This window comes from Rhinatrema bivittatum, chromosome 13 (genome assembly GCF_901001135.1).
Source record: "Rhinatrema bivittatum chromosome 13, aRhiBiv1.1, whole genome shotgun sequence".
Classification (NCBI taxonomy): Eukaryota; Metazoa; Chordata; class Amphibia; order Gymnophiona; family Rhinatrematidae; genus Rhinatrema; species Rhinatrema bivittatum.
Genome location: NC_042627.1, coordinates 5818921 through 5842957, shown reverse-complemented (window position 1 = coordinate 5842957; position 24037 = coordinate 5818921). Strand labels below are relative to the sequence as shown.

The window sequence follows — 24037 nt, the reverse complement described above, 5'->3', positions numbered from 1 at the left end:
GCATCCCGCTCCGTGAATGCCTCTGTGGCTACTGCCGCTCCGTGCAGTATTTTACTACCTGCTCTTTATATGCGTCCTCTGGACCTGATGGATCCACAATATTTATCCCATGCCCCTTTGAACCTCTTAGGAATGGCTTCAGCGTAGGACCGACAAAGGCTGAGAGCTCTGGACACACATGACAAGACAAAGGCTCTGAAGACTTGGAACAAGACGAAGGCTCAGGACTTAGAACAGGCAAGTGGCTGGAACAAGAACTCTGGAGACCAGGGACAGGATTCAGGACCCAGGAACTCGGACTTGGAACTCAGAGCTCAGGAACTCTGACTTCAGACTCTAAAACCAAGGACGAGCACTCCAAAAACTTGAACCAGTGGCGAAGACTTGGACAGGACTCTGAAGACTTGGAGTGAAGACTTGGAAACAGATCTCAGGAACTGAACAAGAAGACGAGACAAACAGAAGACCAGGAACATGGAGGACCTTGAAGGCCAGGAACACATGGAAAGCAGAGGCGCGACTGCGACATCCAGGTGAGCAAGGCCACTCATGGGGCCCTCCCATGAGCGATATCGCAACAACTCATAAGGGGAGGACTTTCTGTAAGAAAAAGGTTGTGGCCATTGAGTGAGTGAGTCTGCTGCTATTATTTTAACTTGAAATAATGCTAACAACCAGAAAATTGTATGTCTACAGCTTCATACTTTATTATTAAATTGTAGTAAGGTTTCTGTGTATCAGCTCAGGTTGATTTTGCTCTACCATGATCTCCAATACTAAGGCCCTCAATGTTGGGTGAGGCTGAGATTCGTCAATATCTGCATGGCAGGGCAGCTTTAAAAATGCCTGATGACATCACAATGTGCTCTAAGCTCCCTAAAAGCAAGGCTTAAACAGTTAAGATAGATAAAATAGTAATCTTTGTAATTGTGTTAAATATCGTCTTTATTGTATTTTACATTACAGCACATACAGAAAACAAAACCCACACAGAGATATACAAAAATATAATCTAAGGGTTCCAAGCACTAATGTCTCACAAATTCAGTTCAGATTTCTAATTGTGAAGCAATATGTCCATTCTTGAAATCTGTTATTGCTTGTAGAAAATACAAGAATGGAATTTCTGTTATAGCTTAGATGTGTCATAAAGAGGGTTTTTTTTCTCCTAGGATTGTCCTGTTCAACCCTGTGACCCAAGGTTAGGTCCCATTCAAAGAAGTGAAAATGCTTTACAAGCTCTTTCAATGCATCCGTTTAGCCATCACCAAGACCAGATCAACTGGCAAAGCTAGCACAAAGTTTGCGATTGCCTCCAGGTTGCTAAAATGTACAATCTTCAAGAGACACTTGTAAAAAGGATTTTGGAAATGTGCTTCTACTGATGAGAAGAAGGTGTTAATCTTATTAGTACATTCCTATAACATGCGTTCTAACAGAGGTTTTGTGTTTTGTAGAAATCTGTTTACACTTTTCTCAATTTAAATATACCCCAGACAATACATTCTGTTCAAAAAACGATAACACTGGTCTACATCAGTTTTGCTGACTACAAGACAACATGTGTTCTTTATGTATTTTAGTGTGCTGAATCCAAAAATCACATCCATTTCCTCCAGTCACGTCCAGTTTTTCCACAAAACGCTGGTCTACTCAAACTCTTTTAGCAATAATGTAACGTTATTATTATTTAGATGTTTTTGTTGAATATCTCATCCAACACTTGAATAGTTTGTGGACGGTGCCGGAATGATCCTGATATATTCTGTCACATTTATGGCTGTTTTACAACACCCAAACAAAGGACAAATATATCTGACTTTGTACGAAAAGCTCATCATGCATATTTCAGGGTTAAACTGGGTGACCAGGACAAACCCTTGGGCACCACATAAAGTGTGCAGGACATGTGCTGAAAACCTGAGGCAGTGGACTAAAGGTCAGAGGAAAAAGTCTCAGCGTCGGAGTTCCAATGGTGTGGCGAGAGCCCCAAAACCATTGGAGAGAAAATGTCTCCCTAACAATTAAAATGTACACAACTATTGCTCTCTTGGTTAGACGACAGACTCATTTTTTGCATGAAGCAAATATATTAAGTGCTATCGCTTCTTCAGAACTTATTACCCTTGATATTCGACTTTATAATCTTTAATCAAACATTTTCTCAATTGTGAAAAAAATTTGACGTATTGCATAGTTTTTTACTTCATACTTGGAATCAGCAAAAATAATTAGGTCAGCATTAAACGTTTTTTCAAATGTAGACCAGTGTAATAAACTCTTTATATCATACGTCAGTATTTTAGCTTCTAATATTAAAAGCAGGGCGATATTTTTTTTTTTAAGCCAGACCATTGTATGGGTGCGATGCCAATGGCCTTCAGACCTGGCACCAAAGGATTTGGAGGCCCTTTCTAAGTGCTGAAGATGCTCACTCCATCTTTGACCCTTGTGCTTCAAAGTGTCACCCCCTCTCCTCCCAAGGGGAGGGGGTGAGATCCTTTAACTTGCTCCGTGTCCATCCTTAACAAAGCAAGAATTATTTCCCACAGTGAGGGACTCTCTGAAAGTGACCAGCAGGGGTAGGTGCCTCGGAGCCAGCTGTAGGGCTGCAGAACCAATCCCATATTTATACAAAGCCAGCCTTGGGGTGGGCAGAAGAAGAGGAGGTGGGAAGGAGTCAAGTCAAATGTTCAGCACTTCGCAGAAGGGAGCATAGCAGGCACCCATTTATTCAAAAGACTGAGGCACTGTCTGACAGCTCTCAGAGGCCATGCCAGCTCGTAAATGTTTTAATGAACTCTTCTTCTGAGGTCTACAGCAAACTCTCAAGCAGTAGTTCGTCACTGGAGATGCGATAAGCAGGGGATGACGTTTCTCTTGACAGTTGCGTCTGAAGGTCTGCGTTACTGAAACAGAAATGCTGGTTTCTGGGTGCTGTTTACGCCTGGCTGAGGTATGGATTTCACAGCGTGGGAAGGCTGAGGCACCCCCCAGCGCTGCTGGCACTGGTCATCCCGCAGCACTAGGACACCACACAGCCCCTCCTGGTCCTCCTGCGCTGCTTCCTCTTTATGCCCTGCAGTGCCGCTGCCGTGGCCTCCGCGAAAATATCCAGAATGTTCTCCTGGAACTTAGCAGAGCATTCCAGGTACATGAGAGCGCGCAAATCCCGGGCCATGGACTGTCCCTGAGAGAGCAGAGCAAGACAGGAAAATCAGTTACCGGATCCCGTTCCGTGGGCGTCCTTAGGCACAAGCATATACCACTAGTTACAGATCTCTATCTATTTAAAAAGTCTGATACAGCGCTCCCCGCAATAGTGTAGCTCGGAGCAGTTTCCACAGTAACATTCATCATTTAGAACAATATTCATAAAATAAAAACATTAAAACAACAAGAGAATTCTACAAGAACTAGGCAAAGACGTTCTGCTTCCAGTTACAGGAACTTTATCAGTATCAGACGTCGCTGGTCATCACAAATTCCAACGTCGCTGAGCCAACAGATTATGTGTCGAGATAACACGGTTAAGGACCAAAGGTTTTTTTAGATTAAAAAAACAGTTTTAAAATTTCTTTTAAATTCTTTCAAATCAGAGGACAATTCCAGTGACTCTGGTAAAGCATTCCAGAGGATAGGACCAGCGACTGAAAATGCACTTTTCCTGGTTATGTCCAACCTAGCGATTTTTGTCAGCGGATCGCAGCTGCCTAGTAGGTTTGTATATATGAAGAGAAGTACAAAGCCAAATAGACAAGTCTTTATGTAACAAACTGAAAATCATAGTTAGAACTGTATATTGAAAGCAAAAAGCAATTGGAAACCAATGCAAAGATGAGAGAAATGGTGATATATGGTCTTGCCATATCGGCGGCCGAGTTTTCAATCAACCGTAAGGGGTGAATTGTACTTGCAGGAAGTCCTAAATACAGTGAGTTACAGTGATCGAGGTTGCTTAGTGTCAGAGCTTGTAATACTGTATGAAAATCATTTATATCGAGCAGTTTACTTAATGCTGGAAATTAAATTCGTAGTCAGTGGTGGAGTAAAGGTTTCTGGGGCTAGTGCTGGTCTAAGGGGCTGGATCTGGAGTTCGTAATGCAGGGGTCCTGTAACAGGATCCTGTTTTGTGTTCCTCTAATTTGTGCACACAACTTTTAGGAGCACAAATCACATTCTCTGTACACAACAATGTGCATTATTCATGTTTGGCTAGCACACCAGTAGTTTATTGCAGCGGGAGGTACCTTTTTTTTAATGTGCGTGAGTAAAGAAAATGTGCACCGAAGTCCCGTCTTTTTACAGTGAGACCTGTTTTAGGAGGACTGAAGAGGAAAGGGATGGGTCAGAGATACAAGAGAGGGCAAAACATGATAGGTGGAGGAGGGAACGTATGGGAATGCATTACTCAGTTCTATTCACAGGCTGATGCAATAAAACGCGCGCTGAAAACAAGCGCTCGTATTGAGCGCCTGTTTTCCTAACACACGCGCAGCTACATCCCTGGGTGCCCCGGTGCAACATTTAAATGAGAGGCAGTGTAAAAAAAGCGCGCACTATGGGAGAATGTACGTCTCTGGCGCTCAAAAGAGTTTTTGCATCAGGCGCCCACAATTACAGCAGGCACTCAATACCAGCGTTTGTTTTGATCGTGCTTCTTTTTTTTTTGCTGAGGTGCTGATTTCAATGCTGCAGTTTATTATATCAGGCGCCATTGCTACAGGCGTCTAAATTGTGCGATCATAAGAAACGTGTGCTTTTCTTTAAGCAAATCAATATATATTTATTTTTCGCCATCGCAAGCAGTAAATTCAAGAGCCCGGACAATGCTAACTAGGAGGACACATTTATCGCAACACAGGGGACCATATTTTGTAATGTTTCTCATAAGCCCTCGACTGCGAGTTAAGTTTACCACACTTCCAGAGCTGGAATTAAATTCCCCATGTTGAAGAATAGGTGTTGGGTGCTCTGCACTGTCTTGCACCAGATGGTAATAGTTAATGTCCTCAACAAAATGGAATTTGCATGCATTGGGCGCTATCAGATTCACGTTTGTTAGGGCATGCGTTTTGGACGCACTCATTTTCTTACGGCGTCTGGTGCTAGCCTTGCGTGCCCAAAACGGGCAGTCCCGCGCACTAGGCTGGGCGCACTGTATTGCATCGGCCTGTGAACGTCTGAAATCAGTACTTTGAATTCCTCAATCCATATTCAACAGAAAATTTAACTACACAGATGTAAGTTAGTCAAAAGGTGAGGAGGTATTGCCACCTAGTGATGAACCTCAAGAACTGCATGCAGGACTGACTCGTTATTAAAGGGCACCTACATGTAATCTCCACAGGGACAATCTGTACCAGAACCAGAGCCTGTAATTTTATTTTTACTATTATAAGTATTTTGTAATTTCCCCCCCTTTTTAGTTTAAATCACTTTATGTATTATTTTGGCAATACATGTAGATTTGTCATACCAATAATGTAATCTGAATCTGTAATCTCGGATCTGTTCTGCAGTTTGCGTGGTGCTGGGAGGAGGCTATCAATCCCTTTCTTTAAACAAAGGTTTGTTTGGTTTTCTCGCTCAGTTGTTCGCAGTCTGGGAGGGTTCCTGAGGTGCAGCCTGTAAGCCTCACTTTTATTAGGTCACTAGTATTATTCCAGTAGTTATCATCACCACCAGTGATTAATCCCACGACTGGATTTGTCAAAGTAGAAACAGCAGTGCTATTGTGCACTAGTCAGTAGGGATGTGCAGGGGGAAAAACATTGTATTTGTTTTTCAGGTCGTTTTTGGGAGGATTTTTCCCATAAATTTCACCTCAAGAAATGTTTGATTCATTTCATGTACGTGAAAAAAACCAAATCAAACATTATATAAAACAAACCCCAAAATGGCCAAAAAAAGTGAAAATGGGGCCTCCCAAGGACACCGCCCATACAGAAAAATGCTGGGGGCCAGGATCCCCCCTGGCCCCCACTTCCCTGGTTTGGTGGGGATCTGCCGGTGAGGCCTAGGCCCAGGCTAAAGCCTTGGTCTTGCATAGGCTGAGGCCGTGGTAAAGGTCGCCGCAACCTCAGCCTTGGCCTATTTAAGGCCGACACCTAGGCCGAAGCCCAGAGGCTGGGCCCCAATGTCTGAGCCTCAGCCTAGGCCCGACGCTGAAGCCCAGCCCGGAGGCTGGGTCCCGACGCCGAGACCTAGGTCCAACACAGAGGCCTGACCTGGATGCCTGGTCCTGACTCCTGGGCCTCAGTCTAGGGTCAGACCCAGGCCCGGAGTCCAGGACTAAGAGCAGGTCAGAGGTCCTCTTTTCTTTTTCCTCAACTGGCGCCTTCCGCTGGGGTCACGCCGGAGTTAATTAATTGCCATACATTATTGTACATAAGAAGGGGCACCTTCTGCTGGGGTTTGTGCGCCAGAGTTAATTAACTCCCATGCGACCCCAGCAGACGGTGTCAGTTGAAGAAGAAAAGAAGAGGACATCGGAGCTACTCCAAGACCTGTGCTCCAGGACTGGGCCTGACCCTAGACTGAGGCCCAGGTGTCGGGAGATCCCAGAGTTGGCCTGGGTGTGGGCCAAGGCCCCAGCGTCAGGACCCAGCTTCTGGGCCGGGCTGTGCCGTCGGGTTTGCGTTGAGGCCCCAGAGTTGGGACCCAGCCTCCAGACTGGGCTGTGGTGTCGGGCCTAGGTCAAGCCCCAGGCATCGAGACCTGGCCTCAGGTCTGGGTCCAGGTCATAGCCTCGGCATTGGGACTGGGCCTCTGGGCCAGGCCTCAGCATTGGCTCTGGCCTAAGCCGAGGCCTAGGCATCGGGACTCAGCCTGGCTGCTTCCGCTGATAACTGACGGATCAGGATCAGGAACGTTTATTTGGGGGGGGGGGGGGGGGGCGGGGAGCTCTGCCAAGGCCCCAGCATTGGCCCCGGCCTAGGCTGAGACCTCAGTGTTAGGGCTAGGCCGTGGCCCCTGTTACTGAGGTAGCCACTGCTCTTTTCCTCACCCACCACTGAACCTACCCAAGAGAAAAATGTTACCCCTGTCTTCTCACCTGTTGTCATCCAACCTTGACCCAGGGCCCATAGAAAAATGTTGCTGCTGACCCTGGCCGGGGGGGGGGGGGGGGGGGGGCTATTTGAAAGGAGGGATCAGATGCAGCACTGATGGATCATCTGGAAAGAGATTGGCTACAGAGGGTGAGGAGGGAATGGCGGATGTAAAAGAAGAGATGGGTGTGAGTTGGATCCCCTGGGGGCATGAGAGAGAGACAGGATGAAGGGGAAGAAGGGAGGCTGGGATGTGAGAGAAAGGGAAGATGACAGAGGATCAAGTGTGGGTTATAAAAATGGCTCGGAGGTGAGAGAGGATCAGCTGAGGGGAAAGTGAAAGGAGATGGGGGATTTAAGAGGGGACCAATTGGAGGGAATGGAGTTTGAGAGAGGGGATCAGTAGGGAGGGAGAGAGTGGAGTGATTTTGGAAGGAGACTTCATCCCTGCTAATCTGTTTTGGTCGTTCTCTGGGGTCATGTGAATTTTCAAGTACCTCTAAAATGGGGTCACATTGGCTAAAAGTTTGGGACGTTCTGATCTGGGAGGTCAGAGGGGGAGGTAGTACTGGGGATTTCTATAGCGTAGCAGCTCTTACCTTATGATAGGTTATGGGTTCCAGTTTGTCCTCTCGGAGCCTCCTCAGCTTGACCTTATCTTTTCTCAGGTCTGTCTTACAGCCGACTAGGAGAATCGGAACACCCTTACAAAAGTGATTAACCTCTGGATACCACTGTACAGTGCAGAAAATGTCAAATAAAATTTCGTTAAAACAATCCTGGGAGTTTAGAATTCTCCTAGCTTGAGATATAATACAAAACAGTGAGGAAGCTCACAACCCTTTGCAGTCCCAGGCTCTTCCAGCAGGAGGAGCTATAGAGAATCCTGCAGGAGCACTGAATGTAGGGGGAAGGCATAGCTCCTGCAATCCAAGCCTCTCCCATCACAAGGTTCTGTAGAGAATGGAGCAGAAGCACTGACTGTAAGAGAGCTCACTGCTTCTGCCATCTCACCCAACAGGAGGCGCTGTAGGGAATGGTGCAGAATCACTGGCTGTAGGGAAGCTCACAGCTCCTGCAGTTCCAGCCTCTCCCAACAGGAGGCGCTGTAGGGAATGGTGCAGAATCACTGGCTGTAGGGAAGCTCACAACTTCTGCAGTTCCAGCCTCTCCCAACAGGGGGTGCTGTAGGGAATGGTGCAGGAGTGCTGGCTGTGGGGGAGCTGACGGCTTTTGCAGTCCCAGCCTCTCCCAGCAGGAATGATGCAGGAGCTCTGGCTGTGAGAATTATATGTTTATATTAATGAAAAAGACAAGAATTTGCACCTTTGTGAGAACATTGTCAAAGCTGCCGGGGTTGGTGACATCATAGCAGATTAATACCACATGGGCTCCGGTGTATGAGAGTGGGCGGAGTCTGTCATAGTCTTCCTGTCCTGTGAGAAGGAAAGAATCTGGTTATTTCTCTGCTGTTGGATGGACTGTAGTGCAGTATTTATTGTAGCAACACAGCCTCTCTTTTGTTGGTTATGCCTTTCTGCTGCTCCCGTGTCTGGCAGTTAAGATGGTGAAAGAGTTTCTCAGAGCTCTCCCTGGCCCCAGGCTTACGAAGACCACAGACTCACGGCACTGGTGGACAGGTATAAACACAAAACCAGCGGCATGTCATGGCAGCTTCTCTTATAAATGAGACGCTGGCTGTTTCCCCTCAGATTCCAAAGGATAGATGCTGCTTGCATTGCACATACTGTGTTGCATTCATTATGTGATAATATATTGCAGAGCTGCAACTGCTATGTGGGCAAGGGCAATAATGAAAAGCATTCCTGCTGTTAAAACACTGCTCTTTGCCCGCAGATATGGGCTCTTTGATTATTGCCCACCCTGCTTGTGAGTAAGGGTCTACGCATTTTTCAACATCCCGTACGCTTTTATCTGCACACTGCGGAGGTGAGCTCCCAGGGGCAGGGGGGAGGGAGGTGGAATGGGTTTGATTATACAAAACTGAGTGTGTTTGTTTGTCCCAAGACGTTACCCATGGAGAAAGCAGGCATAAATCTCGGCAAGTAGAAAATAATCAAAAGCAAAACTACCGGCGTAGCTGTGCCTTGATTCTTGATGCAAACTCTGCGGATACAAGTAATGTACCCGATGAGATTCATCCCAGGATACTGAGGGAGCTCAGAGATGTGCTGGCGGCTCCGCTGCGTGACCTGTTCAATAGATCCCTAGAAACGGGAGTCGTGCCGAGTGACTGGAGAAGAGCAGCGGTGGTCCCGCTTCACAAGAGTGGGAGCAGAGAGGAGGCTGGAAACTACAGACCGGTTAGCCTCACCTCATTGGTGGGAAAAGTAATGGAATCACTGCTTTAAGAAAGAATAGTGAACTATCCACAGTCAGAAGAATTGCTGGACCAGAGGCAGCAGGGATTCACCAAGGGAAGGTCCTGTCAGACAAATCTGATTGACTTTTTTTGACTGGGTGACTAGGGAATTGGATTGAGGAAGAGCACTCAAAGTCATCTACTTGGATTTCAGCAAAGCTTTTGATACGGTCCCGCACAGGAGGCTTGTGAATAAAATGAGAGGCTTAGGAGTGAGTGCCAAGGTGGTGGCCTGGATTGCAAACTGGTTGATGATAAATGGAACTTACTCTGAAGAGAGAGCGGTGTTAAGCGGAGTGTCGCAAGGATCAGTGTTGGGGCCAGTCCTGTTCAATATTTTCGTGAGCGACATTGTGGATGGGATAGAAGGTAAGGTTTGTCTTTTTGCGGATGATACTAAGATCTGCAACAGAGTAGACATGCCAGAAGGAGTAGAGAGAATGAAATGGGATTTAAGGAAGCTGGAAGAATAGTCGAAGATATGGCAGCTGAGATTCAATGCCAAGAAGTGCAGAGTCATGCATCTGGGGTGCGGTAATCTGAAAGAACTGTATTTGATGGGGGGTGAACGGCCAATGTGCATGGAGCAGGAGAGAGACCTTAGGGTGGTAGTGTCTAAAGATCTGAAGTTGGCGAAAACATTGTGACAAGGCGATAGCTAAAGCCAGAAGAATGATGGGCTGCATAGAGAGAAGAATATCTAGTAAGAGAAAGGAAGTGATAATCCCCTTGTACAGGGCTACTGTGCTCAGTTCTGGAGACCGTATCTCCAAAGAGACAGAGACAGGATGGAGGCGGTCCAGAGAAGAGCAATCAAAAAGGTGGATGGTTTTCATAAAAAGACTTATGAGGAGAGATTGAAGAACCTAAATATGTACACCCTGGAGAAAGGAGGAGCAGGGGTGATATGATACAGACTTTCAGATACTTGAAAGGTTTTAATGATCCATGGTCAACAACAAACCTTTTCCGTTGGGAAAAAAATCAGTAGAACTAAGGGTCACGATTTGAAACTCCAGGGAGGAAGACTCAGAACCAATGTCAGGAAGCATTTCTTCACGGAGCGGGTGGTGAATGCCTGGAATGCCCTTCCGGAGGAAGTGGTGAAGACTAAAATTGTGAAGGATTTCAAAGGGGCATGGGATAAACACTGTGGATCCATAAAGGCTAGAGGATGGGAATGAAGAGAAGAGCCATGGAGGTGGCTTGCTGGAATGATGTCTACTATCTGGTGATTACTACCCTTACTCAGTAAGCCTTCACATGGTTAATGCAACTCCAACATTGCTCTCTGCTCCAACGGCAATGGGAAATGTGGAAAAGAGGATTTGCATTCAGACAACAACCAACAAGAACTGAACTACACAGTCTGAGTAAACAAATAAGCGTGGGAGTAGCTTGCTTATTGCGGCGGTTACTACCCTAAACCAATTAAGCCTGATACTTCATTTTTAATGCATACACAGAGTTGCTCTCTGCTTCAATGGTGGGGGAAATGTGGAAAAGAGGATTTACATTCAGACAACATCCAACAAGGCATTGATTTATGCAGTCTGGGTAAACAAGCATCGGAGTAACTTGCTTGATTCAGCGGTTACCACCCTTTACCATTAAGCCTTACAATTCACCTTTGATGCAACTCCAACATTACTCTCTGCATCAACGGCAGGGGGCGGCAGAAAAGTATGGGAAAATAAGTGTGGGAGCTTGCTGGGCAGAGTAGATGGGCCGTTTGGTCTTTTTCTGCCGTCATTTCTATGTATCTATGATCGGGAACTTCCTATTCAAGTAATTTCTACGGTTGGATTGCACTCGTATTCCATCTCAGCAGATGTCACTCGCATTGAATGTCTCTAGTGATTATATGTATATGAGTTGTTAGATTATTCTGCGATTTAATTTTTCCCTTGAAGAGGTGATTTCTAGCAAAACATGTTGGGAAGGATGATAATGGCAGAGTTTTTATATTTGTAGATTATTGTGTTGGTTGTTTTTTGTTTTGTCTTTTTGTTTTTATTTGTCAGTGTAATATTTGTATCTGAGGGATGGGAGTGTAATATAATGTTGTTTTATATTGTATATTTCAATGTAAATGAGACTTGGTAGAAAAATAAAAGGTGTTTTGCAATTTTTTGGAATATATCATTGTTTTGTAGCAGCTGTACCTTGGATATGTTATGTTGTTTGCCATTATTTATTTATTTAAGTTTACCAAAGTACTGCTGCTGCTCTCCAGCTCGCAGTGATGCTTTTTCCTCCTGGATTTCCACCATCTCTTCCCCTGGCTCAGGCTTCTTCTTCGCCCGCTGGGTACATTGGTATTAGGAGGCTACATCAGCCTCAGTACATTCCTCGTGCATGTGACCTCTCTGGTGAGTGAGTTGCATCCCCTCACTCTTCGCTTGTACCATCTCTTTTTATCTCTGCCACCAGCTGTAGTCGTTCGTCTCTCTGAGTAGGCTCTCCAGCTCTTAGCTGGCTCTCCTGGCTGCCTCAGATCCTTCCCTTAGTTCTTCTCACAGCCCTGTCGGGCTGATCCAGTGCTTCTGCTTTTGGGTTGCCTTCACCTTGACGCGGCTTCTTTTCTTGACTCTCTGGGTTCTTCTGGGCTGGCTGGGTCGGAGGAACTCCATGGCTGTTCCGCCTTTTGCAGGGCCTTGCTTTTAACCTGCCCTGCTCTTCAGGCCAAACTCGGCTCTGGTCCCTTGTATTTCCTCGCTTTTAAAGACTTTTCTTTTCTTTTCAAGGAGGCCCCATCGTGATCTTCTTAGCCCGTAAGCCACAGTTACTGTAGGTACAGTAACCGGATTCTCATAGTCTTTACCTGCTCTCTGCTGGGCCTGTTCCTGCACGTCTGGGTGCCACCTTTACTGTGCACGCCAGGCCCGGGAAAAACTCACTTCCTGTCTTCTCTCTCTGTGTGTGTCACTTGCACAAGTCAGGATCTGTGTCCCCTTAGTAAAGCAAGTTCTGAATCAGTGAGAAAAGGATTTTTTCCCTCTCTTTTCTTCCCCTGGAGGCTTCAGCACTGCTCAGCGACTTCTATAGCTCAGACTCTTCTGTAACCCCAGTCTCTGTTCTGTACAACTTTTAGAGCAAACAGGTTTCCAAAAGCAGCTTCTTTTCCTTTTCTTTTTTCCCTCTTGAGACTTATATCTCCAGCTGTACCTTGTTCAGCGCAGAAAAGTCCCATTACTGCCACCATATGTGGCACAACACATGAGCAGTCAAGGCTTTTCTCAGTGCATTTTATTTACAGTGTTTCAAATCTTTAGTGTTTCATATAGCACAAAACATTTAACAATCTTATTTTCCAAGGGCTGCCTCCCATCTCTACTCACAGTTACTGCCTTCTGGGGTTCCTTGGCCTCTCTCTCGCTCCCCTCTGAGCCTGCATTACATCCTGCTCTGGAAGATACTCAGTACCCATAATGCTCTGTCTTAAAGTGGACCGGGACCGGTCCTTATAGAGTTCTGAGGGCCCTTTGATGTGTGCCCCTTCACAGTGCATGAGAGTGCAAACAATGGGACCGCACTGAAGGTTTATTTATTTATATTTAACTCACGCCTCTCATTGGTAGCTCAAGGTGCGTTACAAATTCAGGTCCTGTAGGTATTTCCCTTACACTCTAAGAGGCCAATGCAGAAAGCTGAGCGTTAGAAAACTGCGCTGAAGCTACTTTACTTCTTCAATTCCCAATGCAGTAACGAAGGCATCGGGAGTTAAAAAGTGCGCCCAGCGAGTTACAATGTGCGTTCAGCCCAGGCTGAACTCACATTGTAACTCAGAGGGGAGGGGCGTGTAGAGCTCGTCTGTCGCTGCCCCTTGCCACCCAAGTGTGCAAGAGGGAGAGAGAGGACCAGAGGGCCGAAAAAGTTCTGTTTCTTTATTGCATCGGAGACAATAACTTTGGCAACTGCACTTTTTGGCGGGTGGAGGAGGCAACATACGGGTTTAAGTTTTTTATTTGGTTTTGGGCCGATACAGTAAAGTGCGGTCCGGCGGAGCGCACTGTTAGCCCCCGATTGGCCGTGCGTTTGACACGCTAGCTTTACCCCTTATACAGTAAGGGGTAAAGCTAGCGCGTCGAAAATGCGTGGCCAACCCCCCCGAACCTAATAGTGTCCGCAACATGCAAATGCATGTTGATGGCCCTCTAAGTTATTTCATGTGATTCAGAAAGTAAAATGTGCAGGCAAGCCGCACATTTTACTCTCAGAAATTAACTCCTGCCAAAGGTCAGCGTTAATTTCGTCCGGCATTGGGAAAGTGTACAGAAAAGCAGAAAAAACTGCTTTTCTGTTCACCCTGCAACTTAATATCATAGCGATATTAAGTCAGAGGCCCCAAAAATGAAAAAAAAAATTTAATAATAAAAAAAAAAAAAGTAAAATCTGCCCGCAGCCTGCGGGTTGGAAGCCAGATGCTCAGTTATGCTGGTGTCCATTTTCCGAACCCGTGGCTTCGAGAACAGACGCCGGTAAAATTGAGCGTCGGCTGTCAAACTCGCTGACAGCTGCCGCTTCTGTCAAAAAGGAGGCGCTAGGGACGCGCCAGTGTCCCTAGCGCCTCCTTTTACCGCGGGCCCTCATTTGCATTTTTTGTTTTTCTGAATTGCGCGCCCCTGGTCATTTTGAGGGGATCCAAGATGGCCGCATTAGCACTGAATGCTTAAGCCTGTCCTATTTTCCTGGTTACCCTTTTTTCCTGTTGTTGAATTATGTCTCATTCAGGACAAACGAAGAGCCAGAGGTTGGGGTGCCTCAGTTTATTTATCTCTGTTCCACTTTTCGCACCTTTTTCGGTACTTCAAAGTGGATTACATTCAGGTACTGTAGGTAGTTCCTTCTCTTCTAAGCCCTGTCATTGGACCTATGGACTCGCATGTCCCATGAGGGCTCAGCACCCCAGCAGCTGGGGGGCTTTCGGGAGGACTCAAACCCTTCGCTGATTCGTTGATATCTCTGTCCCCTTGCTGAAGCGACGGTACCGGACCCGTATCGGGGCGGGATGACGGCGGTGGACGCTAATGGCGCTCTCTCTCTCTCTCTATTGCTGAGGCGGCGGATCAAGCTGAAATCGCCCTAGAGCTGTTTCATAACTCCCAGCGACGGGGGGAGAAGTTGCGAGAGAGCGGCTCACCGAAAGCGTGGAGGCGATCCGGCACATCTAGAGGGCTCCACCGCCGATACAGGTAAGACCCGAGGCTTTCACGCTGGAAGCGATGTGGGAAGCTATTAAATCCCTCAATAATAACATTTTCTTCACGAATCAATCCTTGGGTGAACAGCTTATGTCATGGATGTCGGGTGAAAGCACTGGAAAAAAACATTTGGGAGGATTTGAAGGTGGAGGCAGAAAGTTCCTCGGCTCTTCAGCAAGCATCACTTAAAGAAAATCAAAAGCTTTCGAATCGTTTGGAATTTTTGGAGAATCAAATCAGGGGGTAAATGTTACGTTCTATTAACTTTCCTAAAGATCCTCTTACGTCCCCTATAGAGTTGTGGAAGAAATATTTGCTGGGAATTTTAAACATTTTCGGAACAAACGCTGCCCTTGGTTTCAAGGTTGCGCTACCTTGCACTTTATGAGAAATCCCCATGGGAAGGAGGGGATGTGCAGGCTTTGACACCAATTCAAGGTCCCAGTTTGAATCTTAACGGCAGTTCCTGAGAGCTCAGAGACTGAGTTGGTTTCTCCGGCAATCCTTATTGCCCCATTCCTTTTGGAGTCAGGCTGAGGCTGGGTGTTGAGGCTTTTTTCCCCCTAAATTGACACGTTCGGGTATATTATCCGGATCTCGCTAGGCAGACCCAAAAGAAGAGGCAGCAGTTTCTGATATCGAGGCCTAGTTTGTTAGCTTTAGGGGCTTTCTTCATTCTTAAATTTCCATGCAAATTTATCATAAAATATCAGCATGTCTCTAACGTTTTCTTCCAACTTTCTGCTTTTCTCGGCGACAGAGCTTCCATGCTGCCGGTACCTTCTGCATTGTCTATTAGTTGAGTTTGTACTTTCAGATATGCACCGTTCATTATGTATAAAAGGCCCCTTTTAATGCTAGCATTTGCCTATTAGAATCTATTTTCTTTTTCCTAAGGTCGAGTTTAGGATCTCCTGTATTGAGGACTAAGATTGAGTCTTTTTTTTTAAATTTCTTTAGACTTTGTATATGTATATTTCTTTTTTGCCTAAATGTCTCTGTGTTTACTGAGTCAAGTGGATTCTTGATGTACAATGAAAATTCAATAAATAAAAAATTAAAAAAATAATAATTTTGCCTCCTCACTTTCTCTTTATGCTTTAAAAGGGACAAAATTTATAACAACCCTGGAAAATTCACAATTTTTTTTTCTTGGCTCTTGTATATTTATTTAAAAAACGCCCCTAAACCATCTCCCTAAGTTTCCTCACTGCATTGTTTTATCTAGTTCAGGCATTTTCTTTGGAAAAAAAACATCATAACAAGGAGAAGAAACCAGTAAGGTGGCCTAATATATGAATGTGCAGTCTTTAGGTACCATTAGAAACCTCCTGCTACCTGGGAGCCTAAACTTGCCATGAACAAACTAGATGCCCCGTCCTCTCAGCTGCTGCTGCTGCTATTACATTGTTTTATGATCATTTTGCAATATTCTGCTGCCTCCAGCCATGGACTGACCTTCTGTGAGGTGACAGCAGTGCTGGAAACGTTACTCCATCTCTGCCCAGGATTAAAGTTTCCGGCTCTACGAAAACCTGGGTTAGGCCAAATGCACCTCTCACCCTCGGGGAGAATTGCTTAATGCTCTCATTTGCAGGGGATTTCTAAGTGAGGGCGCTAAGCTGAACGCACGGTTTTAAACACACATTCTGCAGGTAAAACTGTATTCTGCTGAATGCACCTTCTTGCATCAGCCTGTAAGTATGTAGCTGAGGCAATGGAGAGTGAAATGGCTTACTTAAGTTTTTAAGGAGCAGCAGTGGGATTTGAAAACTGGTTTATCCTGGTTTTTAGCCTGCTGCTCTAACCACTAGGCTACATCAATCAATCTATCATCACATGAAAAGACCAGCAGCATTCCTGACTGGTCTAGTAGACTAAAGGTTAAAGGCAGCTTGGCTAGTCCCCTCCTCTCAAACCCCCCACCAAACACAACTGTGATCACTGCACCTCATGAAAAGCCATGCAGACAAACAAAAGCATGTTATATTGTAACACCATCTGTTAAGACTGTTATTGTATTTAGCTAGTTACTCAATTAAGCTGTTACATTGTATCATGTCACCAAGGCTAGCCTTAGACATCTTGGTTTATGTAAACCAATGTGATATACCAAATCGAATGTCGGTATAGAAAAAACAAACAAATAAATAAATAATAAATAATATCACAGATGGTGCCAACGTGATTGATCAGAGCAACAGCCTGAGAGCTAGGGTTCAAATCCTGCTGACGCTTTTTGTGACCTTGCACAAGTCACTTCAATCTCCACTGCCTCAGGTACAAACTAGATTCATTAAAATACTATAAATATAGTAGAAATAGGGCCAGCGATACGGTATCACAGTGCATGTCATTTTATGCAGCACATGTTGATTTATGCGTGGTGTGCTATCTGGTTTATGTATGTACCACTTGTCCTTGGGGGGGGGGGGGGGGGGGGGGGGGGGGGGGACAGAGAGAGAGAGAATAGGACTCACTGTAGATGGGCATTAAAAACTCAGGGTAATGTTACATACACAGTGAGAGGAATCAACTGCAAATTTGAAATCACTGAAGAATTTCTATCATTTGAATCCATGAAAGGTACAACAAGAGGAGTTGATTTGTACAATGCAGTCTCTAGCATTCCGTGGTAGAAGACCCCAATTTGCATTAACTCCTCCCACTTGCATAACAAATTTAAACTTTGCATGATAGCTTGCGTTGCGATATTTATTGCGTGCGTTAGATCCATTTAACGCATGTTCAGGCCCTAATGCATTTTGATGAATGACCTGATTAGATTCTAATTACTGCACCAAAAAATGTAGCTTGCCTTGAGCTTGGGTTTGGAAAGGTGAGCAAGTCAATTCCTATCTAAGGCAGAACGTAAGTAGTGCTGAGATGAAAGGGATCCTAGAATGATGGAGTGCTTCCTGCAACCCAACCTGGGACCCTCAGCCTCCTCAGCAAGGAGACGGTGGGCTCCAAGCTTCACTTGTGTCCCCATCTTACGTTATATACTGCATATGTTCTTATGTTTCAGGCCATCGGGAAGAAGCTCAGTCGCTTCTGGTTTTGCCCCATTGCATTTAGGGATTTGTAGTTCCACTTATTTACCAAGGAAAAGTAGAAGCATAGGTTTATAGATGCCATAGAGGGGTAAATGCCAGACTGTCACAAAAAAAGCGTCCACGCTTGCACTTTTAGAGCCTTTTTAACTCCCATTGACGACCAAGTACACTGGGACATCATCATACATTATTAAAGCTGCCCTGCCATTGGTCAGTGCTTCTGACTGGGCATTAGAGGGTTTCGATGGGTGATCATGTGATGCTGCCTGACACAACCACAATGTGCGGGTTACCTCAGTCATGGAATAATCTTGTATAATTTGCTGTGCCATTATCGTCATTATTTCCCTGCTCAACATGAGCAACACCTTTAGTCCTTCCCTTGCCCCATTGGCTCTTGGATTTGGTTCCTACCTGCTGTGTCCCACAGGTTAATCTCCACTGGCTTGTTGCCCAGGTGAAAGGTGGTGGTGTATTTCTCAAAAACGGTTGGCACATAAGCCTAAGAACCACAGAGGGGGGAGGGGAGGGAAGGGTGGTAAAGATGAAGGCATGGAGACAAGAAAAAACGGAGAGAAGATTAAAGAGATAAACGGCTACTCCTTCCACTCACAGAACAGCCCATAATGACAGTCTAATATACAAATACATACAGGCCCAGCGCACCGTTTAGCTCCCGTTTGGCCGTGCGTTTTAGACGCGCTATTATTACCCCTCATACTGTAAGGGGTAATAGTGCGGGGAAAACGCGCAGCCAACCCCTCCCCCCAAAGCTAATAGCGCTCATCACATGCAAATGCCATGTTGCTGAGCCTATTAGTTATTCGCCCGAATTATGAAAGTAAAATGTGTGGCCAAGCATTTTGATGAATGACCAAGCCACACATTTTACTCTCAGAAATTAACGCCTGCCCAAGGGCAGGCGAAAGCACCAGGAAACGTGTACAGAAAAGCAGAAAAAATTGCCGGCGTATGTTTTCTGAACCTGTGGCTGTCAGCGGGTTCGAAAACTCAATAATCAGCCTGGGATTGGGGCTCATTAACTAAATCCTTACACTAGTGTTATGCCCTCTAGTGACTCGGTCAGGGATCCAGTGAGGGGGATCTGCATGGAGGCAGCAGGAGGTCATAAGCCCAGCGCCCGGGCAGAGTCTGCAGCGACAGTTAGAAAATTCTGCAGCAGACTCTTTCCAAAACTGCTGGCCAGCTCCACCACATTTACATAAATTGCCTAGCTTTGCACATTCAATGATTTCAATTTAAAATTCGTAAAAAGAACATTTTCCAACCTTTCTTCTGTGTCTTCTTGGCTTTATTGGGTGGAGGAAAGGGGATGTGAGGGATCAGGGGAGGGAGGAGGGCAGAGGGCAGAGGGAACCTCAGGCATGAAGAGAGGAGGAGAGAGGATTGGGGAAAGGGGATGAGAAAGAAAAGGAAGGAGAAGGAGATGGGGGGGGGGCATCTAGGATGGGGGAGGAAGAGGCATCTGGGACTGCAGGAGGGGAGAGAGAGAGAGAGAGCGCGGGAGGGAGGTGGACTGGAGGGATGGAGAGGGAAGGTCTGTGATTAGTGGGTTCACTGTCATACAGCACTCCCCTGGTCCTCTCTGTCTCCCCTCCCTCCCCTCCCTCCCCTCACATGGCTGAGAGGGGTGGAATGGGTAAATAGAGAGCAGTTATTTATCCTTTCAAATAATTCTAAAACAAGGGGACGCTCCATGAAACTGACAAGCTGTGGATTCAAAACAAATCATAGAAAGAACTTTTTCACTTAGTGCAGTATCAAGCTGTGGAATCTGTGGCCAGAGGACGTGGCCAAGGCAACCAACATAGCGGGGTTTAAAGAGGTTTGGAAAAGGTCCTGGAAGAAAAGTCCATAAAACATTATTGGCCTGGTAGCCAAGAGAAAGCCATTACTATCACTGGGAATAACAGGAAATAGGGATCCGCCGGGTACTTGTGAACTGGACTGTTCTCCGTCAGAGACAGGACGCTGGGTGCAATGGATCAGGCCTAAGAACACAAGAAATACCATGCCGGGTCAGACCAAGGTCCATCACGCCCAGTATCCTGCCACCAGCAGTACCAGGTCGAGGTCACAAGTACCCAGCAGGTCCCATAAAAACTTTGACTTATTTTGTGTCTTCTGCAAATTTGATCATTTCCTTCTCCAGATTATTTATGAAAATGTTAAACAGCATAGGACCTAATGCTATCCCTGTGGCACTCCACTAACATCTGGAAACAGGACTACATGGTGGGAGTCCACTAATGGCCATGCTGGGTGGGACCTCCGTTTCCTGTCTTTTAAGCAGGTACAGATCCACAATAGGACACTGCCTCCTGTCCCATGACTTTTTAATCTGCTCTCTCATGGGAGACCTTGTCATATGCCTTCTGAAAATCCAGATACGCGATACCACCTGGCTCACCTTTGTCTACATGTTTTACACCTTGCAAAAAATCTAAAAGCTTGGTAAGGTGAGGCTTACTTCTGCCAAAACACATTGACTTTTCCCCATTAAACTACATCTGTCTATACGGTCAATAATTTTGTTTTTAAGAACGGTTTCTACCATTTTGCCTAGCACTGCCATCAAGCTCACCGGTCTATAGTTTCCCGGATCACCCCTGGAGCCCTTGATAAAAATCGGTGTCGCACTGGCCACCTTCCAGGATTCAGGAATCGAGGCTGTTTTAAATGTTAGGTTACCGGTAAGAGGCTAGGAATTTCACGTTTCAGTTCTTTCAGGACTCTGAGATACTTTCAGGAGAACTGAGCTGGTTTATCCTGATCCACTCAGCACCCTCCTTCCCGGGCAAACATTCCTGACCTTCCTTATTCCTGGCCTGACTACTGTTGGTTTCGCTTTCCGCGTTTGTGGTTTTTTTTCAGAGGCAGGGAGGAGAGGCACTTGGGGTGGGGAGGATTATTCCTGGGAAAAGAGGGGCACCATGAATGGGGAAGAGCTTTCCTGGAGAAGGAGGCAGGGCAAATACTTGGATTACAGCAGCAGCAAAGGGGGCAAAAGCCCTTTCACGGGGCAGCTGTCCCTAGCTCCGCTCCAGTTCGGTGCCTCTTCTCTCAGCCCTGCCTCCATGACTTTGGGAAGATCTCCAGCTGCCTCTACACTCCTGGCCAAACTGTATCCCTAGGATCCCTCTTGTTCCACTTCCTACTTATATAATTCTCTCATCTCAGCTAATAATAATAGTTTTGTTGCTGTTTTCTGTTCCCTATCTCTCGACACCATCAGGTAAGTCTCTAGGTAAAGCAGCACAGCTTTCTTTTCTCTTCCTCTCTGACCTGCTCCTTGACATTTGCTGTGCTTCTGTCTGTCTCCCTGGCTCTTTCTGTCTCATTCTTGCTGCCTCTTCCTCTGTCATCACCTCTGCCCTCGTAACCTTGTCAGCCAGTTTAGACCGAGAAGCCGGCCATGAGCTGCCCTGAAGCGCCGGGACAGGATGAATCCTGTGCCAGGGCAGCGTGGTGCAGCAGAGGGTTACATAACCCAATGGGAAGATAAGGGGCAGCCTCCTGTCAAACGTAAAGAGGCCTCTGCGACCCCCAGAGACCCCGCATGCTGGCACCGTGTCCGTCACAACCTGCAGGGCCCAGGAGATCTACCCAGCCCTAGAGACTACGCAGCCCTAGAAGTGCTGCCCAGGACTCCCCGATGAGGGGAGCCTCCTGAGGGACATCACCTGCTGGAGGGTCAGTGAGCCGCCCAGGCGCTAGGGGAAACAACACTTGTGGCTCACTCATTTGATGTGATCTGAAAAGAAATCTGGCTGGTGTCATAATCCGAAAGAGCCCTGCATCATTTGCACACTGTATTTCCAAAGGCCCTCCCTCAGCACTGCTCCTCTGAACTCATGCAAGCAGCCCCAGTGTCCAACAGGACCTCTCTTGGCCATGATGTCACAGATAAGTAGTGCCGGAGATATCCAAATATAGAGCAGGAGCAATGCTGCACTCCACAATTCATATACACAATTCACAAGGAGTGCAAGAAGACTATAGGTCCAATAATTTCATCTTCAAAAATATTTGTTTTAAACGTTCAAAGGAGCCACTCCTATTTTTAATTCATGCACAAGTGAATGACTGCTTCAGGGTCCCCCGACACGGACCCCGTGTTTCGCCCGAAGGCTGCGTCGGGCGAAACAAAAGCTTAAAGTCAGCTGAGGAGTTCACCTGTGTGAGCTCCTCAGCTGACTTTAAGCTTTTGTTAAAATTACAGACTGTCCCTCCCGACGCAGCCTTCGGGCGAAACACGGGGTCCGTGTCGGGGGACCCTGAAGCAGTCATTCACTTGTGCATGAATTAAAAATAGGAGTGGCTCCTTTGAACGTTTAAAACAAATATTTTTGAAGATGAAATTATTGGACCTATAGTCTTCTTGCACTCCTTGTGGATTGTGTATACAGATAAGTAGTGGCCATGATGTCACAGATAATTAGTGACCCTGGACTGGCCCAGTTTCAGTGCTGGCACAGGGCCTTTACTTCATCTCCCCCAGCCTTTTCCCAGTGCACCCAGGCTGCTATTCTTAACCAGAATTTTCTAGGTGGCTACGGTGAAACGAAACCTTGCATTTGAACTCTTGTGCTATAATTTATACATAATAAGTACAAAGTCACTGCATCATGATCCTGCCCTGCCCTACAATAAACCTTCTCATAGACAGGCATTCCCTGTGAGAGGGAGAAGTTATTGGCCTCACCGATTGTTAAAGACAGACAGACAGACAGCTGTGCCTGTTTCCCTATTCCTGGCTTTTCCTACCCCATGCAGTTCCTGTATCTTTCTGTCCCTCTCTCAAGTACTTTGCCTGTTTCTCGCTCTTTGTTGTCTCTTACATTGTTATTTATTTATTTCAATTTATATTCCGCTATTTCCAAATTGTTCAATGCGGATTATATATACATACATAATAAAATGTATAATACATGCATACAAAATACAGATTAAATATTATATAAAAACAAACATATAAAACCAATAACAAAAGGAAGTTACACATTTCTCAGTCCATTACTAACAATATAGCCAGTCCAATCCTGTATAACCTTGAAAAGCTGGTCTGTCTCTTACCCTTTTCTACTGACACTCACTACCTGTTTCTTACTTTGTTGTCTCTTTCCCCACCATACTGTCACTTACTGCCTGCTTCTTACTGTCTCTTTCCCTGTCTTACTGTCACTCACTGCCTGTTTCTCACTTTGTCTCTTTTCCCTCTCTTACTGTCACTCACTGCCTGTTTCTCACTTTGTCTCTTTGTCTCTTTCCCTCTCTTACTGTCTCTTATTTCTCAGTCTCTTTCCCTCTGAAACTCTCACTGCCTGTGGGTTCCTCTCTCTCTCCGGCACTGGGGGGGGGGGGGGGGGGGACACCGCAGGCCTTTGAATCTGCCCTTACCTCGGGGAAATCCCCCCCGGCGAAGACCATCAGGAGCGAGGTTTTGCCGCAGCCCCCGTCCCCGACGATGACGGCTTTGATGCTGGCGACTCCTCGCTCCCCCGGCTGCCCGGCGCTGAGGCTCTCGGCTCCCACCTGCATGCCTGGGGTTACGAGCCCCGGCCGAGTGCCCCGGCGGCTGCCCAGCGCTGCTCTGTCCTGCCGGAGCTCAGCCCAGGCATGGGGGGCTTCCAGGGAGCCCTCTCCCGACCTTCCCAGGCTCCCCCCTCCGCGATCCGGCTCAGGGTTACCGCGCGATCCGGCTCAGGGTTACCGCGCTCGGGACTCTTCACCCCAGTTACAGGAAGAGAGAGAGAGAGAAGGAGGGAGCGCAGCCAGCTGTCATCCCGGGCCCTCCCCCGCTGGAAGGGGAGGGGAGAACCACTGGCCAAGGGAAAGCAGAGAGAGGGAAGGAGGGAGCGCAGCCAGCTGTCATCCCGGGCCCTCCCCCGCTGGAAGGGGAGGGGAGAACCACTGGCCAAGGGAAAGCAGAGAGAGGGAAGGAGGGAGCGCAGCCAGCTGTCATCCCGGGCCCTCCCCCGCTGGAAGGGGAGGGGAGAACCACTGGCCAAGGGAAAGCAGAGAGAGGGAAGGAGGGAGCGCAGCCAGCTGTCATCCCGGGCCCTCCCCCGCTGGAAGGGGAGGGGAGAACCACTGGCAAGGGAAAGCAGATGTGAGAGAGAGAAGGAGGGAGCAGTTCAAGGACAAGAGTCACATGGGTGGAGAGGGGACTGAAGGAGAGCGACCGAACACAAGGGCAGGAGAAGCCACACAGAGCAGTGCAAGTTTAGTTTTCTCTTTTCGGCTCCACAACTCCAGCTGCTAGCGCTGGTTACTCTCCGCCTTCAGTACTGAGTGTTTTCCTTTGCTGCTGCCTCAGAG

At 46.8% G+C, this 24037-nt stretch overlaps 1 protein-coding gene across 1 annotated transcript; it reads right to left on the bottom strand.

Annotated features, from left to right (window-relative positions):
- Positions 1 to 1054: 1054 nt before the first annotated feature.
- On the bottom strand, positions 1055 to 23590 carry RHOD (ras homolog family member D). Its single transcript, XM_029575116.1, has 5 exons — positions 23117 to 23590; positions 18110 to 18197; positions 8379 to 8488; positions 7652 to 7786; positions 1055 to 3190 (listed from the first exon to the last, which is right to left on the bottom strand). The coding sequence occupies exons 1-5, from the start codon at positions 23255 to 23257 to the stop codon at positions 3026 to 3028; spliced, it is 639 nt and encodes a 212-aa protein (XP_029430976.1). The 5' UTR covers positions 23258 to 23590; the 3' UTR covers positions 1055 to 3025.
- Positions 23591 to 24037: the final 447 nt, after the last annotated feature.